This window comes from Hydra vulgaris, chromosome 07, assembly GCF_038396675.1.
Source record: "Hydra vulgaris chromosome 07, alternate assembly HydraT2T_AEP".
Taxonomy (NCBI): domain Eukaryota; kingdom Metazoa; phylum Cnidaria; class Hydrozoa; order Anthoathecata; family Hydridae; genus Hydra; species Hydra vulgaris.
This window is the reverse complement of record NC_088926.1, coordinates 133155-153320: the sequence shown is the minus strand read 5'-3', so window position 1 is coordinate 153320 and position 20166 is coordinate 133155. Positions and strand designations below refer to the sequence as shown.

Sequence of the window (20166 nt, the reverse complement as noted above, 5' to 3'; positions counted from 1 at the left end):
GTAATTTATTTGAAATGCAATTAAAAATGTAGCAAAAAGTAGTTTTCATCTCGAATTAGAATTTTTGAGTGTTATTTTGTTGCTTATTTATTTTCTTTTTCAAAAGAAATTATTTTCTATTTTCTTTATTACTTTTTAAATTTTCTTACTAGTGTAAGTTTAGCTGGTTTTTCTTTTATTAGCATATTTCTAAAATGTTTAAAAATTATCTAAACATCTAAACAGACATGGTAAAATGTCAAAAAATAATATCGTGGTCAGCAATAGCACTTTATCGCACGCAATTCCTTTCCAAACCTGAAATTATATATATATATATATATATATATATATATATATATATATATATATATATATATATATATATATATATATATATATATATATATATATATATATATATATATATATATATATATATATATATATATACATTTAAAAAATTTGCTTAACCAGTAAACAACAACAAAATTCCAATAAATTTTATCGTCTCAAAATGTTTTATTTAAAACACAATTTCAAAAAATACACCAACACAAAAAATCAAATTTAAAATTTTTCAAAGTTATTAGCACAAGAGCCCTCCAAAAAAATCAACACTAAACTACTGATAATTTTTTGCATTATATTTTATTAGTATTATTTTTGTCATATTTCAAGTTTATATATTTATATAAATATATATATATATATATATATATATATATATATATATATATATTTATATATATATATATATATATATATATATATATATATATATATATATATATATATATATATATATATATATAACATATATATAAATAATGTTGTGTATTCTACTGAGTGCTCAATGTTCTTAAAAATCAGAGCAATAATAAATTAGTAAAAACACTATCTAATTTTTCCTTTCTTCTACACAGTGTTTCTCCATCAGTAGGTTCATCAGGAAGAATCTTCCTGATAAACCTACAGATGGAGAAACACTTTGAAGAATAACGAAAAAATTACATAAGTGTTTTTACTAATTTATATATATATATATATATATATATATATATATATATATATATATATATATATATATATATATATATATATACATATATATATATATATATATATATATATATATATATATATATATATATATATATACATATATATATATATATATATATATATATATATATATATATATATATATATATATATATATATATATATATATATATATATACAGGGTGGTCCATAATTAGTGTCCCATCTTAAAGACTCAATTCCTTCAAAACTAGGAATGGAAAACACATAAAACTTTTTGATAAACAATTTATTAACAATATCAAATAAAATTTAAAGATTTTTTTCGAAATGTCGACCATCGGCTTTCACACAAGCTTCAAGACGTATTGGAAAGTCATCTACGGTGGCACGCAAGTAGGCGGGTGAAAGCGAATCCCATGCTTTTTGAAGCGCTTTCTTCAGAGAATCAATCGTTTTATGCGGTTTTTTGCACGCTTCAGCTTCCAGAACACTCCACACTGAGTAATCCATTGGATTGCAGTCGGGACTACTTGGAGGCCACTCATTGTGCTTGATGAAATCGGGGGTTTTTCGGCCGAGCCAATCTTGCACAATTTTGGCTTTGTGGGCTGGAGCACTATCCTGCATGAATGTCCAACAATGTCTACGAAGCTCCTTTTGACTCCATGGAAGTATTTCTTTGATCAAAACGTCATTCAGATAGTTTTGGGTTTTACTTTAACGCCTTGTTGAACAAAAATCAATGGTGTCTTCTTGGTGGCACTGATACCCGCGAACACCATTACTGAAAGAGGATGTGCTGCCTTTTGTATTGTGATATTAGGCTTTGAGGAAGCGTAGACACGATCATTCTGCACATTGTGATGTTGTTGAACTGTTAAAATCTTCTCGTCTGTGAAAACGATGTTGAGATGAGCGTTGTTGGCGAAACGGGCGAGGAGATCCTTGCAGCGATCCTTGCGCTTCTGCTTTGATGCCTGAGACAAAAGCTGTGTAGGATTTTTCTTGTAAGCTGTCAAATTTAGATAATCCTTGGTAATTCTTCCAAGAGAACTTCGAGAAATTTGGAGCTGTTTGGCCATTTGTCGCATACTGCGTTCTGGGTTGCGGCGCACCCGTTCACGAACTTGCTTGATTTTTGCATCAGTCACCACGGAGCGCTTTCTTCCTTTGCGTGGACGATCTGACATTGTTCTCAATGCTTTGAAGCGTTGAATTGTTCTATAAACAAGCTTTCGCGGCACTTTGAGTCTAGTCTGGATGTCGCGTGCTGAAACTCCTTTCTCATGAAAATCAATAATACTTTGCCGATATGGTGATGGTCTTGTCATTGCTAAAAAAACAAGTAAAGTGAGTGAAGGCAGCAGTAAATAGATCAAAATATATAATAATATCAAAAACCAAAGCAAAATTAATAGTTTTCCATCCCTAGTTTTCAAGGAATTGCTTTTTTAAGATGGGACACTAATTATGGGCCACCCTGTATATATATATATATATATATATATATATATATATATATATATATATATATATATATATATATATATATATATATATATATATATATAAGACTGCACTCTTTTGATTTTATTTATGATCAAATTGACCATGCCTTTTTAATTTATTTTCTCGACTTATTTACTCGTCTTTTTTTTCTAATCCTAGTAATTGTTCAGTTTCTTCACATTCACCCGTAAGCGCTTCTAATCTTTATCCCCTATCTTTCGTTTTTCTGATGATAAATGAGCTTCTTATGTAACTTCTTGGATTCAGACTAGAATCTTTTATTCCCAATATAGATTTTGATCTTCTTGTTCTACTGCTGATTTGTTAACAGTAATAATCTCTAAGTTTTATAATGCATTAGATAGATGAGGAGAGGTTATGGCTCTCAGCATTTCGAAAGCCCTTGATAAAGTTTGAAATGTTGATCTTCTCCAGAAAGCTTTTTTCTTATGGTGCATTGGTTGACATCTTCAAGATATTTGAAGCATTCCTAACCAATCGTAGTATAAAAGTTGTCTTTAATGGACAGCACTCTTCTTCGTTTCCTGTAATTTCAGGGGTTCCTTAAGGTTTTATCTTTGGTCGTATACTTTTTTGAATTAACATTAAAGATTTCCCAGAAATTCTCATATCTAAAGTGGTATTGATTGCTGATGATACTACCATTTATTCTTGTCTTCATAAGAAACCAACACTTTCTGATTGCTTGGAGGGGGGGGGAGGTATGGGGATGTTTGCGCTTGAAGAGGATCTCACATCTGCTAGAGAATGGAATACTCAGTGGCTAGTGAACTTAAACTCAGATAAAACTTTTTTAACTAATTTTAAAACAACAATTTCGATCTTCCTATAATTATGAATAGTAATGTACTTGATAAGTCAACTACCCTTTGTCTTCTAGGATTAACTCTTACATCCGATCTCAGGTTGCATCTACTCAATCTAAGGTTGCATCTCTTTATTGTACTTGCCACTTTCTTACTCCAGATTCTATTCTTTATCTCTATAAATCTCAAATCCGTCCTTGTATGGAATACTGTTGCCATATCTAAAGCAGATCTTTGAATGACGCCCTTTTTCTTTTAGATAATGCAATAACGCATTATAAACATAGTTGGACTTGCTCTTGCAGCTAACCTACAACCTTTGTCACATCATCGTAATGTTGCTTCTCTTTCTCTTTTTTACAAATACTATGCTCTAAAGAACTACCGTCTCTTGTGTCATCTACTAAAATTTATTCTCGTGTTACTTGCTGTTCAACTAAGTCTCATTTTTTTACTGTGACTGTCTAAGTGCTCTGAAAGTTTTTATTTGTCTAGTTTTTTTACTCAAACATTAGTACTTTGGATTTCACTTCCTTTAACTTGTTTTCCTGATTCATATAATTTGCAATCTTTTAAATTGTCTGTTAATGGTTATCTTGCTTTATAAACTTGATCTTTTCTCTTTTATTAACTTTCAACTCTAATAGTGGTTGCTTGCAGCCTTGTTGGAAGTGAAGTTGTTTAAAAAAAAAAATAAACATATTTACAAAGATCCCCTTAAAAAAAGTGGGATTTAAAAATTTGAACTAAAGTTCGACCCAGAAAAAATCAATGCAAAAAAGCCAAACAGAACTAGAAACATAATTTGGTTTAATTCTCCATATAGCAAAAATGTTTTCACTAACAGAAAGTGTTTTAAAAATTAGTGGATAAACGCTTTTCAACCTCTAATAAATTACATAAAATTTCCAACTGAAATACAAATAAAGTTTGCCACAGTAGCAAAAAAAATTTGCAAGGTCACTATATAGCTTTGTTAAACTAAAAAGGAATTCTAAATGAAAAGATTACAGAAAATTGTAATTGTAAACAAAATAAATGGAAAATGTTAGGGTTAGAGAAATGCCCAATGAGTGGAAAATAATTTTTAAAAAAAGTGGTATGTAAATGCATTTTTTTTTCTAAGAATGTACCTGATAAAAAATATATTGGTTTAACTATATATTAAATATATTGTTTAAATCAAAAAAATATTTTACAAATCATAAACAATCTTTTAAAAATTAAAAGTATTCAAAAGACACCATGCTTTGGGATTACATCTTCAAATTTGAAATTCGAGAACTCGAGAATTCGTTTTCATACTATAGTTTCAAATTCCAAAAATTTTTCCAACAAACTCTGAAAATAAAGTTGACTTTTTCGTGCTCTCTCCAACTTTTAGATTGTATTTGAACATTCATTTTTTATTTAACATTCCTAAATTGCAGTTAACAGTTTCACATCTTAATTTCATATCCACATGTAATAATTTTTATATTTGGTATAACCTCGTGTTCGCGTTTTATATTTTACAACTTTCAACAGTGATTTACAACTTTCAACAGTTTCAAGATTTGCTTATTGGATAGCGGTGAGTATTGAATTATTTGGATCAATATTTTTTAAACAGGTAAGCAAGTAATAGCAGGAACAAAAGCAGTTTTAACTTAACAACGTTATTTGATAACCATTTAATTTTAATTTTGTTTTGTTTAACAAGTTAAATTATTATCAACAGTACATCCTAAAATGTCTTTAAAGGAAAGTTATTCGGAATACACAAAGCAATGTAAAAACCAAAATTCTGTTTGGATGCATTCTTTAAGAGGATCAAAAAACTAACAGCAAAATGTAAAATATGTTAGGAAATAGTAAAAGCCGCTAGTTCAACAACAACACTGCTGCACTCACATTTAAAAACAATACACAATATTAATGTATTAAAATGAGATGTCATGCAAGAAGAAGGTCCAGAAAGCAGCGCATCAAAAATGATTACAAACTATTTATTCAACAAAAAGATGAATCACTTTCTGCAATCGTATTACGAATGTGTGCCTTAGATAATATGTCATTCAAAGTTTTCTGTACGCCTATCGATTTAAGAAATTTGTTTTTGGTAGAGACGCTTGAGATTATATATTACCAAAATCACCTAACTTGATTTGCAAAATGCTTTTAGAATATGCACAAAAAATGTGGGCTAAAATGATGCAGGATTTTATAAATTTAAAAGAAGATAGAACAAGATTTTGTTTAACTCTAGATGAATGGACATCTTCAAGAAACCGATGTTATTTAAATGTGAATGTCCATTGCAAGGAAAAGTTTTGGAATTTAGGTTAGTACCTGTTGAAGGTACTAATTATCTAAGAATCTAAATATCAATAAAAATATTACGTCTATAAAAACTGATGGGGCAGCTGTGATGCAAAAAGTTGGACAGCTTTTACCATGTAATCAGCAGTTGTGCTTCACACATGTGATACACTTAGTATTTTTTTCCAGATTTTCATCATTTGAGAATTTCGTTTTTTAAGAACATCAAATGATGTTCTTTAAGTATACGTGAAACAAGAGTTTGAAAAACAATTGAAACTTATAATGGACACTAGAACTAGATGGAATAGCTTAGTCAAAATGCTTGAAAAGTTTAACAAGCTAAAAAATTTTGTCAATGAAAAACATAATCTCTGCACTTCTCTCAGTAAAGCTTACTGTTGAAGCCCTTGTCAAGAAGATGCAAATCTGCTTTCTGCTGATGCGGCATTTTCTTTTAAGCTTGAGAATTTTGAATCTTATGAACTTTCATTAAAATTAAAGAAAACTAAATAAGCCAAAGATGAACTAATGTGTTTGAACTCTTCAGTTTTTACACAATGGCGGAAAAAGAGAGATTCACACATCTTTCACTAGACCATTGAAAAGAATAATAGCCAAAATTATTGAAAACTTTGCTTAAAGATTGAATTTTAAGACTAAGACGGAAACTTCCTCAGGCAAGCAGTCAGAAGCTGATGATGTGATAAAGTGATGTTGGAAGTACAAACTAAGCCCTTAACATTAATGCAAAAATTGGAGAACAAAATTCCAATGAATTTATTGTCCAACATAACGTCCAACTCAACTCAGCAAATAATAAATAGGAGCCTAATTTCAAAAATTAAATCTGAAATGAAATTCTTTGAAGAGAATGGCATTCATGGCAAAATATTGGACCCTGTGTACTCATATTTGATTTTGATTCCACCATCAAGCGTGGAGTTTGAGTCTCCTCAAGGCATATTTTAGGCAAATAAACAATAATTTTATATTTTTTAACACTAAATGATATACCATATTAGAATGTTATTGTACTAATTGAATTTGGTATAATTTTATGTTTCATTTTTATTTTAAAAGATAGTATTTTTTATGCAATAAATAACAATGAATTATCTCAAATAAGTTATTTTTTTTTATTTTTAGAGACAAAAAAGTTTAAAATATTTTCGGAATTAAAATATTCCGAAAAAATTTAATTTCGAATTCCGAATTCCAATTTTTTTATTTTTGTCAAAATTTGCATTCCCTAACCATGCTGCCAAAATACATATAGGAATTAAAAGATGACAAAATGATTATTAAATAAGGAATTGACCCATCCTTAGAACAACACCAGCATGAAAAATATTTAAAAAAAAATGCTTATTCTTTTAAAAAACTCTTAAAAAACCAAAAAAAAAATGAGCTGAAAAAAAATTAACTAAACCCTTATTTAAAAACCTATTTTTAAAAAAAGCAGAAAAAGTAAACAATTCTAATGAACTCATTTTATAATAGAATAATAGTGTAGTAAACATATAAAAAATGTGTGAAAATTTACGGTAGATAAGACATTTATGACTTTCTGTAATTTATATTCTTTATCTCTATGAAACTCAAATCTAGCCTTGTATGAAATACTGTTGCCATATCTAGAGCAGATACTCGAATGATGCCCTTTTTCTTTTAGATAATGTAATAATGCGTTGTAAACATAGTTGGATCTGCTCTTGCAGCCAACCTCCTACCATTATCACATTGTCGTAATGTTGCTTCTCTTTCTCTGTTCTACAAATACTATAATGAGCACTGCTCTAAAGGGCTGGCGTCTCTTGTGCCATTTACTAAAATTCATTCTTGTGTTACTCGTCATTCAATTAAGTCTCATCCTTTTTCTGTGACTGTTCTAAGTGCTCCAAAAACTCTTATTCGTCTAGTTTTTTTCCTCAAATACCGGTTCTTTGGAATTCGCTTCCTTCATTTTGCTTTCCTGATTCATGTAATTTGCAATCCTTTAAGTCGTCTGTCAATTGTTATCTTGCTCTACAATCTTCATCTTTTCTCTTCCCGTAACTTCCAATTTTAATTAGTGGTTGCTTGCAGCCTTGTTGAAAGCAAAGACGTTTAAAAAAAAAAAAAAAATTTGAATATTTATTTCTGATGGGTATTACATTTATTTCTGATAAATAATAAAATAGTGAGTAAAATGAAATAAATTTTTATACTAATTTTTGTAGATGTATAGTTTATATAGTTAATAAAAAAAAAAAAAAAGAACAATTTTTAAGATTCAACTATATCTGTGTCTTCAAAGAAATGTTATTCAAAGATTACAACATTGTAGGTAACATAATGAGCAACCTCCTCAAATGTTGTGGTTGAAAAGATTAATATACTTAAGAAGTTTATAATTGAATTTCTTTGATTCATAAAGAAAAATACCATCTAAGCTTAATATTAGGTAATAATGTACTTAATGTATAGGCTGTACATTAAATAAGTACAAAACATATCAAAATTAAAAAAAAAGCTATACTCTGATTAGAAATAATCCATGTAAATACAGCCATAACTTTAGTATTGCATGTTACATCTTTTTATTTTGGTAAAGAATTCAAAAAAAAATTGCTACATGAAGACAAAAGTTAAAAACATTTATTTCATGAAAGCACAAGTTCATATATCTATAACATTGTATATGGACTAGTGTGGTTTAAAATTTTTTTTTCGAAAAAAGCGCATTGAAACCCTTTATTACTATTAATCAACAAAACCAAAACTTGGTAAAAAATTGAGGTGATTTAAAGCAAAAAAAAGTTCTTCAAAAGTATATCATGTTGGGTCTTAAAAGAAGCAAAATTATATAAAAAATTTAAAAATTATCATCATTTTATGAAAAACATTTAAAACAATCTAAAAAAAATTTTTTCAAATTTTTTATTTTTATTTTAAGTTAAAAATGTCATTGAAAATTTTTTTTTTTGTAAAAAGATTATTTTTAAATTTTGTTTAAAACTTCGCTTCTTTTGAGACCCTACATGATGTTTAAGGATCTTGTGCAACTTTTAAAAATGCTTCAAATTACCTCAAATTCTTGAAAAATATTTGTTTTGGACCACCCTAGTATGTACTTATGTATATATATAGATGGAGTAGTGATGTAGTGGAAGAGTGCTTGCCTCATAGGCAAGAAATTCCGAGTTCAATCCCTACCATGTCCCTGGTAGTACCGCGCTCAATTTTTTTTTCTGCGCAGAGAAACAAGTTAAGCGCAGTATTACCAGGGACATGGTTCTTGTTCATCGAGGTTCGTCATGGTTACAAAACTTGATGTAAAATTATGAAATTAACCACTCTTGAAGACAGACAAAAAAGTGACGATCTAATTCAACAATTTAAGCTTCTCAACAATTTAATCAACCAAATTGACTGGCACATATTGCTTTTCAGCATAGCACCCAGAGCTCAACATCATTTTTTCATCGCAAGATTGTCAGGAACTGCGAAATTAGACATAAGTTTTTTCACAACCATGTAGTCAATGATTGTAATACTTTGCCAGATAATGTCATCGAGGCAACATCAGTTGATAAATTTAAACTACTACTGGACAGTTTTCATTCATCGTAATAACAGCTCATCACTTACCCTAAATGTCACACAAAAGTGACCGACAGACAAGTTGGCTATAGACATGTATACTCAGCTGATAATGAGTTTAACAACGCTGTGGCTTTGTGTAACTTAATTAAGTAACTAACTTATGGTTGTTATGGGTTTTGAAAATAAATAGGCAACAGTAATTGAGTTGCACAAGACTGAAATAAAGACATCTGATATTGTTTGAACAACTGGATTTGAAAGTTTGATGCCAAGTTCAATGCAATCCAGGGCATTTAGTGAGTTCAGTGTAATGAAGATTGTCACAAAGATGCTGAAACTTTTCTTTGCAATTTCAAAACATTTTTTTTACATGATAGTGCTTCCTTGTTGATGGTGTTCTTCATTATTTAGCATACAACTGCTAAAGAATGGCCATCAGAAATTTAGAGCTGCAAAAATCATTAGCAACAGCCATTTTCTAGCTTCAGTTATGGTGTGAGCTAAGATCTGCATCATTGGGACGACACTACTGGTCTTTATTGAGCAAAAGGTCAAGACTCTTTCTTTCTCTCTCTCTAAATATACACACACACACATATATATGAATAAATAAATATATATATATACTTAAATATATATATATATATATATATATATATATATATATATATATATATATATATATATATATATATATATATATATACATATACATATTTAAATATAAATATAAATATATATATATACATATAAATATATAAAAATATATATATATATATATATATATATATATATATATATATATATATATATATATATATATAAAAAGAGAGAGAGAGAGAGAGAGAGAGAGAGAGAGAGAAAGAGAGAGAGAGACTTTTATACTTAACAACAACATACTTTTATCATAACTGTTATCAAACAATTTTAAACACCTAAACATCAGAACTACTTCCCTAGGAGTTCTGTTATCTTTACTTAAAAAGAAATAAATCTTCTAATTAAAGTTTAACTAAAACATGAAATTAAATCTGAAACACTCAAATAATTTCTTTACAATTACATATAACTCTGAACCTTATAATTTAAAAACGTGTACTTGCTACTTCTTTATAATAATATAAATACTTGTTTATGATTATCACCACATAAGGTATGTGGTATATATGCAATAAATATCAAAAGTATTACACTCAAAGGGCTACAATCATGCCATAAGAGAGAGTATAGGTCTGCTTTTTTTTTATGGTTGTCGATATATGAATTTCAACAGGATAAAGTTTCATAACTTATTTTGTTTATGCTATTTTTCATGTTCATCAAATGAAATTTAATTCATCAGTCTGCTGCAAGTAATTTTAAGTTTTTTGATTTTTACCAGAACTTGGTACTCTAAGTAGACAAAACATCGCATGAGAATTATAGGGTTCTATCTGCATTTTTTTATGTTGTGAGAACTTAACTTTCGATATTTAATTTTAAAATGTTTTAATGCTATTAATCTTTATAGTTATAAATTACAAGTTGTTTATGTTATTATGGTTTCATTATTAAAAATATATTATTATTCATAATATTTTTAAAGTTGTTTGTTTTTATCATTAACTGTTAACTAAAAATTTTATTGTTAGATTTTTTTAACATAAAAAATGCAGATAGAGTCTATAATTATCATGCGACGAAAAGTAAAAAATATTTTCAAATAAAAAAAGCAACATGAAGGTAAAGTAATTTAGATAGTGTTTGGATTATTTAGGTGAAAAAATTATTTATTAGTACATGTGTGATATCACTTAAGGTAGTGGTGTATTTAATGGTAGTAGAGTGCTTGCCTCAGGTAAAGGAAAGTTAAAAAAAAAATTTATCTAAGATTAGCAAGACTTGCACTAAGAAAAATTATTTCAAAAAATTTACCACAGTCTGTGGAATCAACTCTTCAGGAACATCTAACAGCACTGATAAAATATCACTAACATCTTTTATTTCATTTAAACTGTTTAATGGTGCCAATATAAGTAAATCAACAACTTTACTGCAAGCCTGGTAAATTGTTTATAATTTTTTATAATTCTTTTTTATAATTTCTATAAATATTAATTATTTATTAATGTATTTAATAATATTTTAAGCAAAATTTGTTATCATAAACATATTTACATTTTGCAGTTGATTTAGCATGCTTTCTTTCTCAAGTAGTAACTTTCTATTAACATTAGAAAAACCGGTAATATTGTCAAAACTTTCTACGTTTAAACTTTTTACAGTGTATGAATTCTCATTTACATAATGACATACAGCTTGAAGAAAGCTTGACATAGTATTTGTGTAATTTGTGTTGATTGTAGAAAATATGTTTGAAATAATTAATGTGTTTTCAAATGGTAATACCTACAAATAAAATAACACATACAAATGAAAAAACCATGGTGTATGGTGGTGCTAAAATAATTCTTTAAACTATGCAACTTTGGAAAAACAGTTTGAGCACAGTACTTCCAGAGGGGGTGAATTTAAACTCAAAACCTCATTTAACAGAGACTGCAGCATACAAAGAATACTTATTGCTATACTAGCATACAAAGAATATTAGTATATAAATTATGCTTACAATTTTTAAAATTTACTAAAGTTACCTGAACATATTGATCATGATACTGCGTAAAAGCATTATAAAAACCAATCACTTTAATAAGTATTGCAATTGTAAAATTATTATATATTTTACCAGGAGGCAATACAAAGTCAATTAGAAATGGTTCTTCAGTAGATTTTGCATTTAATAATGGATAACCCATATTTTCATTAGATGTGATTAAAAACTTTTCAGCGATACCAATGTCATAATAAAAATGGTACTTAAATATACTTTGTTCTTCATCTTTCCAATCTTGACAAATAATTTTAAATTTTGTAAGAATCATGTATCCTATCTGGGGACAAAAAAAACAATATAAAAAATAAACTTATAATTGCAGATAGAAAGTCCAAAAAAAAAGGTCTAGAGCCAAAGGTTCTTTATTTTTGCCTCTTTGAGCTCCAAAATAGCTTAGAAACGTAAAAACTTTGGTAGTAATTAAAAATATGTTGTTTATACTTATGATAAACTCTAGACTCCTGACTCCAAAAGATTTCAAGGCTCTTATATATTTCCTTTCAAAAGTTTAAAATTTTCTAAACATTTTTGGAGCTATTTATATTTATATATATATATATATATATATATATATATATATATATATATATATATATATATATATATATATATATATATATACATATATATATATATATATATATATATATATATATATATATATATATATATATATATATATATATATATATATATGTATATATATATATATATATATATATATATATATATTTATATTTATATATATATATAAATCACAATAACTGATTCAATTCACAGTGTTATTACACCCTCTATTGCTTTACTTGACCCTTTTTTAGCAGAAGTTCAGCAAAACACACCAAAAGCAACAAAAACACAGCAAAAAACAACAACCCAAATACCACTAAATCAAAATACAGCCAAAGTTTATCTAGCAAAAATAAAAATCCTATGATCTTAAACTGTTACAAACACACTATCAATTTGCAACAAAATGCTTCCAATCATTTACTTCATGGAAAACATAGAAGCTAACATAATGTAAGTCACAAAAACAAAGAAACCTTCCATCATTTTGAAAATCTAATTACTAAATAGCCCATGCATTTCCGTTAAAGTTATATTGCATGACAAAATCTGAAAAAAAATCTACAGATCTGGTAAAGTAGCAGATACTGCAGAAGCACAAAAAAAAATTAAAATCAAACTATTATATGTTGTAAACATTTGCCTTGGCAACTGACAGACAATATTTAACATACTTTATCAACACATTAATCAAAAACTTCCACGAACCATCAAAAGTAGTAAAAACAGCAAACAATAAAAACATGGATGAAACAAACTCTCAATAAAACAATATAATAAAACAATATCATAAAAGTCATATTAGGAATTGAAAGCAATTTGCAATAACTAAAAAACATTACACCATAAAAAATAACTCCAGAGCAGTTTTACATTCAAAGCTAGCTCATAGTGGAACAAAATACATTAAATAAAAAACCCTTACAAAAAAAAATTATAAATAAAATTTTGAAAAAAAGATGAAAGACTTTCAAAGTATCTAGATAGGGTTAAAGCAGCCAAACTTGAATTATAACCAACACAAATCACTAAGATGCTTCTTTACGTTTTACTCCAGGTATTGTCTTAAATTGACTTAAAAATATTATGTTTACAAAGTTTAAAAGCCAATATCAGCCCAGATTTTAACAAAAAAATTCAAATATGTTTGCTTTAAGATTTCCAGACTCTTTTCTTTAACCAGTGTTTGTGCCAGAAAATAAAAATTTTTAATAAAAACTGGCTAATATAAAACTTATAGCTAAAATACCTAACCAAAGCATCTAATCAAACTTCCAACCAATGGCATTAACGTTTTAGATTTATAAAACAAAGTAAATAGCAGTTTCTCATTCATCATTGTCGATACTCACTCCATTTATATACAACTTTCTACAGTAAAAAGATGCAATTGCATACGTTTTAGATAACTGGCATCTGGCTAAAACTAGAAGGCAAATCTAATTTCAGCCCTCTTTGACAAGGCTAAAGCTTTTAATTTTGTTAAGCTTTCAAAAAAAAGATTTCAGCAAGTTTTCAAAAAAACATTACTACAAAGTGGCAACCTTATTTTAGATGATTGCATACCGAAATTTAAATGGAGGGACAAAACAGTGTTTTTTGTGCCAAAAACACGGTTTTGTCCCACTGTGCATCCCAAACCTGCAGTTAATGTAGCAGTAACTTCCTTGCATATTCTCCCAATATAACTCAATGCATGATTCAAGCACTCATACCTCCCAAAAAAAAAGGAGGACATCAGACGTCAGAGTGACAATTGAAGTATGCTTTTATCTTTGTATATACAAATAGTATAGCACACTTAGATAGCAATCAATATCACACTGAAATAGGGAGCTGTGCTATAGTACATTCATCAACTGATAGACTCTAAGGAGAGCATGTCACTACATCGGGTTCGGGTTGAAGCAGCAACTATTTTCATTATTCCTCATTTACTTTATTATTTCATTAAATTTTCATTTTCTAAAGAATAAGGAAAAAAAAGTGAAGTAAAATATTAAATTATTATATACATTATCTTTCCTTTGGGTAAATCACCAGGACTGAAAATAATTTCTTGGATAAAAGAGTCAAACTGTAAATACTTTCCAACAAGAAGTGTACCAACAACTTTGAACTGATAAGTAACTTCCTCTAAGAACTTATCTGTGTTCAATACAATTTGTGGACCAAACAATTCTAAATCTATCCATGATTGATTAAAACAAAAAATGGAACTTGCGTTTACACTTTTATGGGCAATTAAACTATCTTGAGCAAATGATAAATTACTTGCAAGTTTGCATCTCCAATTGTATACTACTGTTTCATATTCTAATTTAGGAGGGTTTGTATCAATGCTTACAAGCGCACTAAGTGTAAGTATTTTATGATACCATTCATTACCCACCTATTCCTTGTAAGCAGCAGTATGAAATTCACCATTTTCTATTTCAATGTAAAAAGGCAAACAACAACTATGAAGTAAGAAATATAAACAGTAGTAAGTTTATTATATGTAAAAAACAATGACAATTTATAAAAACCATAATCTAAATTATTTCCCAAAGAATATACTATTTTATTGTCAGTCAAAACTCCGTGTGATTTTATTTTTATATTTTTACCATTTATAACCCAATCAAAACTAACATTTGTTGAATTACAAAGATTATCTACTTTTTTTATATATGCTGGAAAATCTTTAGTAGTATTGTAAAAAACTTGCAACTGGTTTTTTACTGTTCCATAATGAAAAATAATTTGTGGAAAAGAACAATTTTGAATCTGAATAAATATTTTATTGCTTATTGCTAGCAACGCATTCTTGGCCTCCACAACAATAACGTAAGAGCCAACACTTTCATATGTGTGCGAAAATGAGAATGGAATGGGATTTTTACTGCTTGATTGATCACTAATATCAATTGCATTATCTCCCCAACTAACTGTATAAGTAAGGTAAGAACCTGAACTTGACTTATTGCTAATGATATTTCTTGTTTTAGAGGCAACACAAAGTATAGAAATGAATCTGAAGCAGGATTTGTTGCAATTGTAAAAGGTGACATAGTACAAAATGCAGTCATATTTATAAAATTATTTTCAGAGTAATTAAAATGGAGAGATTTAACAGTGTAGCTAATTTTGTATTTTCCACATTCATTATAGCTAAAAAGAAAAACAAAATCATATAAAATATATCATTCCAAATTACTTACATGAAATAAGAACAAACATTATAAAAGTATAATAAAATCTATGAATAAATGTCAAAGGTAATGAAACTTATGAATGAATAAAAAGATAATTTAACTTATGAATAGTTGAATAATTTAAATGATATTAATTTTCTGTTATTTCTTGATCTGATATGTTTCTCAATGTTCCATCACCAAAATCTAATTCAATAACTCTGGTACAACTCCAAAACCATTATTATATATTTTTTGAAACATAAAAACCATTTCAAAAGTCATATCTTTAACAATACTTTGTGTGACATTCATATAGAATCCCATTAGTAAGAAATCACACTCACCTAAAATAATATTAATAAAAACACATAAAATTTAAGTTTTTTCTCACACTATTCTATTTAAATTTCTTATTTCTCAGTATGACCATTGTAAAAAAAATAGTAATAGATTACTTGTTAAATTAACATTGAGCTTGTAAAATAAATATTTTGTTTTAAATATTTAGTAATGTTTTGTTGTTAATAATTAAAATCCCATTCTAATAATTTATATTAAATAACTAACTTTGAAGTGTTTCAATACTATAACAAGTTTAGTTGTTTACAACTGCAACCACAACCACAGCCACATCCAGAATTTCAGAGTGAATATGAAAATAACATACAGCAGTTAATTTATTTTTTACTTAAAAACACTTATCTGTGATTGTATTTACACTTATGTAAGTTTAAAGTCTTAACCTTTATTAAAATTAAAAAAAACTAATAAAAAAATATGTATATGTTTTTATTTCAACCTATATTGTACAGGGTCTTAATCCTTGAGAAGGAAGAGTAAATTAGAATTAAAAGGCTGCAAATGTGAAATTTAATATTACATTATGGTCCACCACATGTAACCATTTACAAACATGCATAATACAAGTTTATAATTCTACATCTGGAAAAGCTAGCATATCAACCTATTTTTTTTAAATTATCCTCATCTAAATGATGGATGGTCAGTCCCCCCATACTGAACCCACCTCTGAAATGACCGATGGGTCAAAGTTCCGGGCCTCTTTTTCCGATACACTTTATAACCTTCATACGTAAGTTCTAAAAATAAAAACTGATATAGTTTTAAGACTGAATTTTTAAACTTTACTACTAAATGATGGAGCAAAATTGGAATTGAAAAATTTTTACTTATAATCAAGCAAATATTATAGCAATTAAGAACTTATAATTACCGTTTAGTGTTATATTCAAAAAAAAACATAGACTAAAATGTTCTTCTTGCTTGCTAAAAGATAGTTAAAAACACGTACATAAGACTTTTTAAATGAATTTTTACCTTTGCCATTTGACAATTCCCCAAGATAGAAAAAAATTGTAAATATATGAACATTTGAATTTTTTTTTACATAAGTACATGTATATAAGTACATAACATAAGTACATTTACATAAGAAAAATTTTAAAAATAGTAAAAAAAGACTTTATCAAAATATTAATAGTTTATACTAAATTACAAACTAAATTAAGAACAGTATACCTAACTTACCAACTCGCCTTTGAAGGAGAGCTAAAAAAAAAAAAAAATTAACAAAATTAAAATTAAAAAAGAAACTTAACCAACAATATAAATATATATATAAATATATATATATATATATATATATATATATATATATAAATATATATATATATATATATATATATATATATATATATATATATATATATATATATATATATATATATATGTATATATATATATATATATATATATATATATTTATATATATATATATATATATATATATATATATATATATATATATATATATATATATATATATATATATATATATATATATATATATATATATATATATATATATATATATATATATATATATATATATACAGTATAAACACTTATCGAATTTTTTCTTACTTTTACACAATTTTCACCATTAGTAGGTTCATCAGGAAGAATTCTTCCTGATGAACCTACTCATGGTGAAACACTGTGAAGAAGAAAGAAAAAATTAGATAATTGTTTTTACCAATTTGTTGCCCTGTACTTTAGGAACATTGACACTAACATAATTTATATATACAATTTATTTTTGCTTACTAAGCTGATGCTTCAGATCTAAACTAGAAAAAACATTTTTAATTTAATTTAAAAAAAAAGTGAAAAAGAAAATCTAGATAATAAAATCAAACTCACTTATTACTTCACTGATATCTAAAAAAATTAGGAAGCTATTATAATGTTTTGAAAGTGTTTTACCTATGTAAAAAACTACCAAAGAAAGTTATTCAGTTACCGGATAATGAGGTCAATGAAGCTAAATGAAAATGATGTTTAATGCTTGTGTTTTTATTAAATAAAAAACAGAAAAGTAACAAACCCTAAAATGACAAAAATTATTAAAGTACATTGTATAAACATAGAACAAATGTAGTGATAGTGGATTTTATCCAAAAATAGAAAGAACCTTTAGAAAATAGCTTACTGCTTCTAAATCTAAAAAGTATTTCAACTTACATTTTTTCGTATACATTTATCTATACTAAAATATCAATTAATGAGTTACCATTATTTAAATTTGATCCAGAAGCAACTAAAATAAATTATCAAATATGAAGTTTATTTATATTATCTTGACGATAATGTTGAAATAAACATTATTTATTGCTTGAAAAGTTAAGTAACAAATGTAATTCAAGTATATTAAAATAAAGGTACTAAGTTACCTGTTGTCGCTGGTGCAACTGAAGTTATAACTAAAAAAAAAAATATTAAATAAAAAAGCTATTTTATCTATTTTATCCTGATGATTATGTTTAAATAAACAATATTTATTGATTCTTTTTAACGAAACAAAACGAACTATACTACCACAGCAAACAGTTCAGGAGTCATTCAGAAGCATCCAGAAGGTTCCAGAAGCATCGAAAAAAAGCATTTAGAATCTTCCAGAACAGGTTCACACACGTTTATTTTACTATATCAGAGACATGTAAATCGACATGTAATTCAGTCACTATATGGAAGTTAATGAGTCAGTATTATCAAGACAGTTTATCGAAGTGAGTTTTATCAAAGTGTGATATCAAAGAACATCGATACAAGAAGTGAAATACAACAAGTGTTTCATTACATCAATACAGCCCACATCCAACCAAGACATTGTGTTCCACAGAGCATTATTGTATCATCGCAAGGTAAATGTAACACGAAAAGCCTTAAGAAGCGTGAATATTTATTTTTATTATTTTATGACTTCAAATGCAAAAACGGCTCCCGACAGTATTGGATTGGAACTAAGAAAGAAAATTATTGGCGACTACGTAAGTGAAATGTCACAAAAAAGTATTTGTGATAAATATCGCGTGAAAAAATGTACCGTATCAAGACTATGTTCCAAATATCGTTCTACGGGGAAGTTGGCAGCAGATAACAAAAGTGGAAGACCGCGTTCCACCACTTCTAGAGAGGATTCTATGATCGTCAGATCCGTCAAGAAAAATTCCTGGATATCATCAGTCGAGATACAATAGCAATTAGAGCTGCCTGTATCAGACCGAACAATCAGACGACGTGCTGTTGAAGCCGGATTGTTTTCTCGACGCCCTGCAAAGAAACCGCTGATTTCACTAAAATACCAGAAGAAAAGACTACTGTTTCCTACATCGTATAATGAATGGAATGTGCAGAAATGGTGAACTGTCCTGTTCAGTGATAAATCGAAGTTCAACATTATTAAGAGCGATGGCATTTGCTGTGTACGTCGACCGGCCGGAAAACACCTCGATTTACGTTACTGACATAAGTGCGTAAAGCATGGTGGAGGCAATGTAATGATCTGGGGGTATTTTCTGCTAACGGTCTAGGTCCAATACATCGAAACGATGGATAAATGGACCGTTTCATGTATAAAAATATCCTGAAAGATGTTATGTTACCTCATGCTGAATGGAATATGCTAATAAAATGGGTTTTTCACCAAGACAACGATCCGAAACACACTGCAAAATTAGTCTATTAGTGGTTTCAAGACAACCACCTATGGGTGATGGATTGGCCGCCTCAATATCAACCCTATCGGATCTCAAGCCTATCGAGATCTTGTGGGAGATCGTTAACCGCAAAAAAAATCGTGAAGATGATCGTAATAAGGATCAACTGTTTGAACAAATCCAAAAGGCCTGGGCAGCGATTCCATAAAGTTTCATTGATCACCTGATTGAATCTATGCCTCGAAGATGCAAGGCTGTCATCGACAACAAAGGATTTACCACGAAATATTGATAGCGAAATACAGCTTGGTCAACATTTTGTTGAGTTGCACTTGTTTTGTCCTGAAGGAAATCAACTTTTTTAAATACTTTTGATTAATTTATTAATTTTCGTGTGCAAATAATGAACTTTGTGATGAATAAAACTTGAAGAACTTTGTCTCTAAACAGTTACATAGTTATTTCTCTAAATTGAAAAAATGCAGCATTTTTAT

The 20166-nt window shown here is 27.8% G+C and overlaps 1 protein-coding gene across 1 annotated transcript; it reads right to left on the bottom strand.

The window, feature by feature from the left end:
* Positions 1–1721: 1721 nt before the first annotated feature.
* On the bottom strand, positions 1722–2357 carry LOC136082203 (uncharacterized). Its single transcript, XM_065800720.1, has one exon. It carries the CDS (start codon positions 2355–2357, stop codon positions 1722–1724), a length of 636 nt encoding a protein of 211 aa, XP_065656792.1.
* Positions 2358–20166: the final 17809 nt, after the last annotated feature.

Coding starts and splice junctions, on each gene's coding strand:
- LOC136082203 (XM_065800720.1), bottom strand. CDS start 2,357: ATGACAAGACCATCACCATATCGGCAAAGTATTATTGATTTTCATGAG.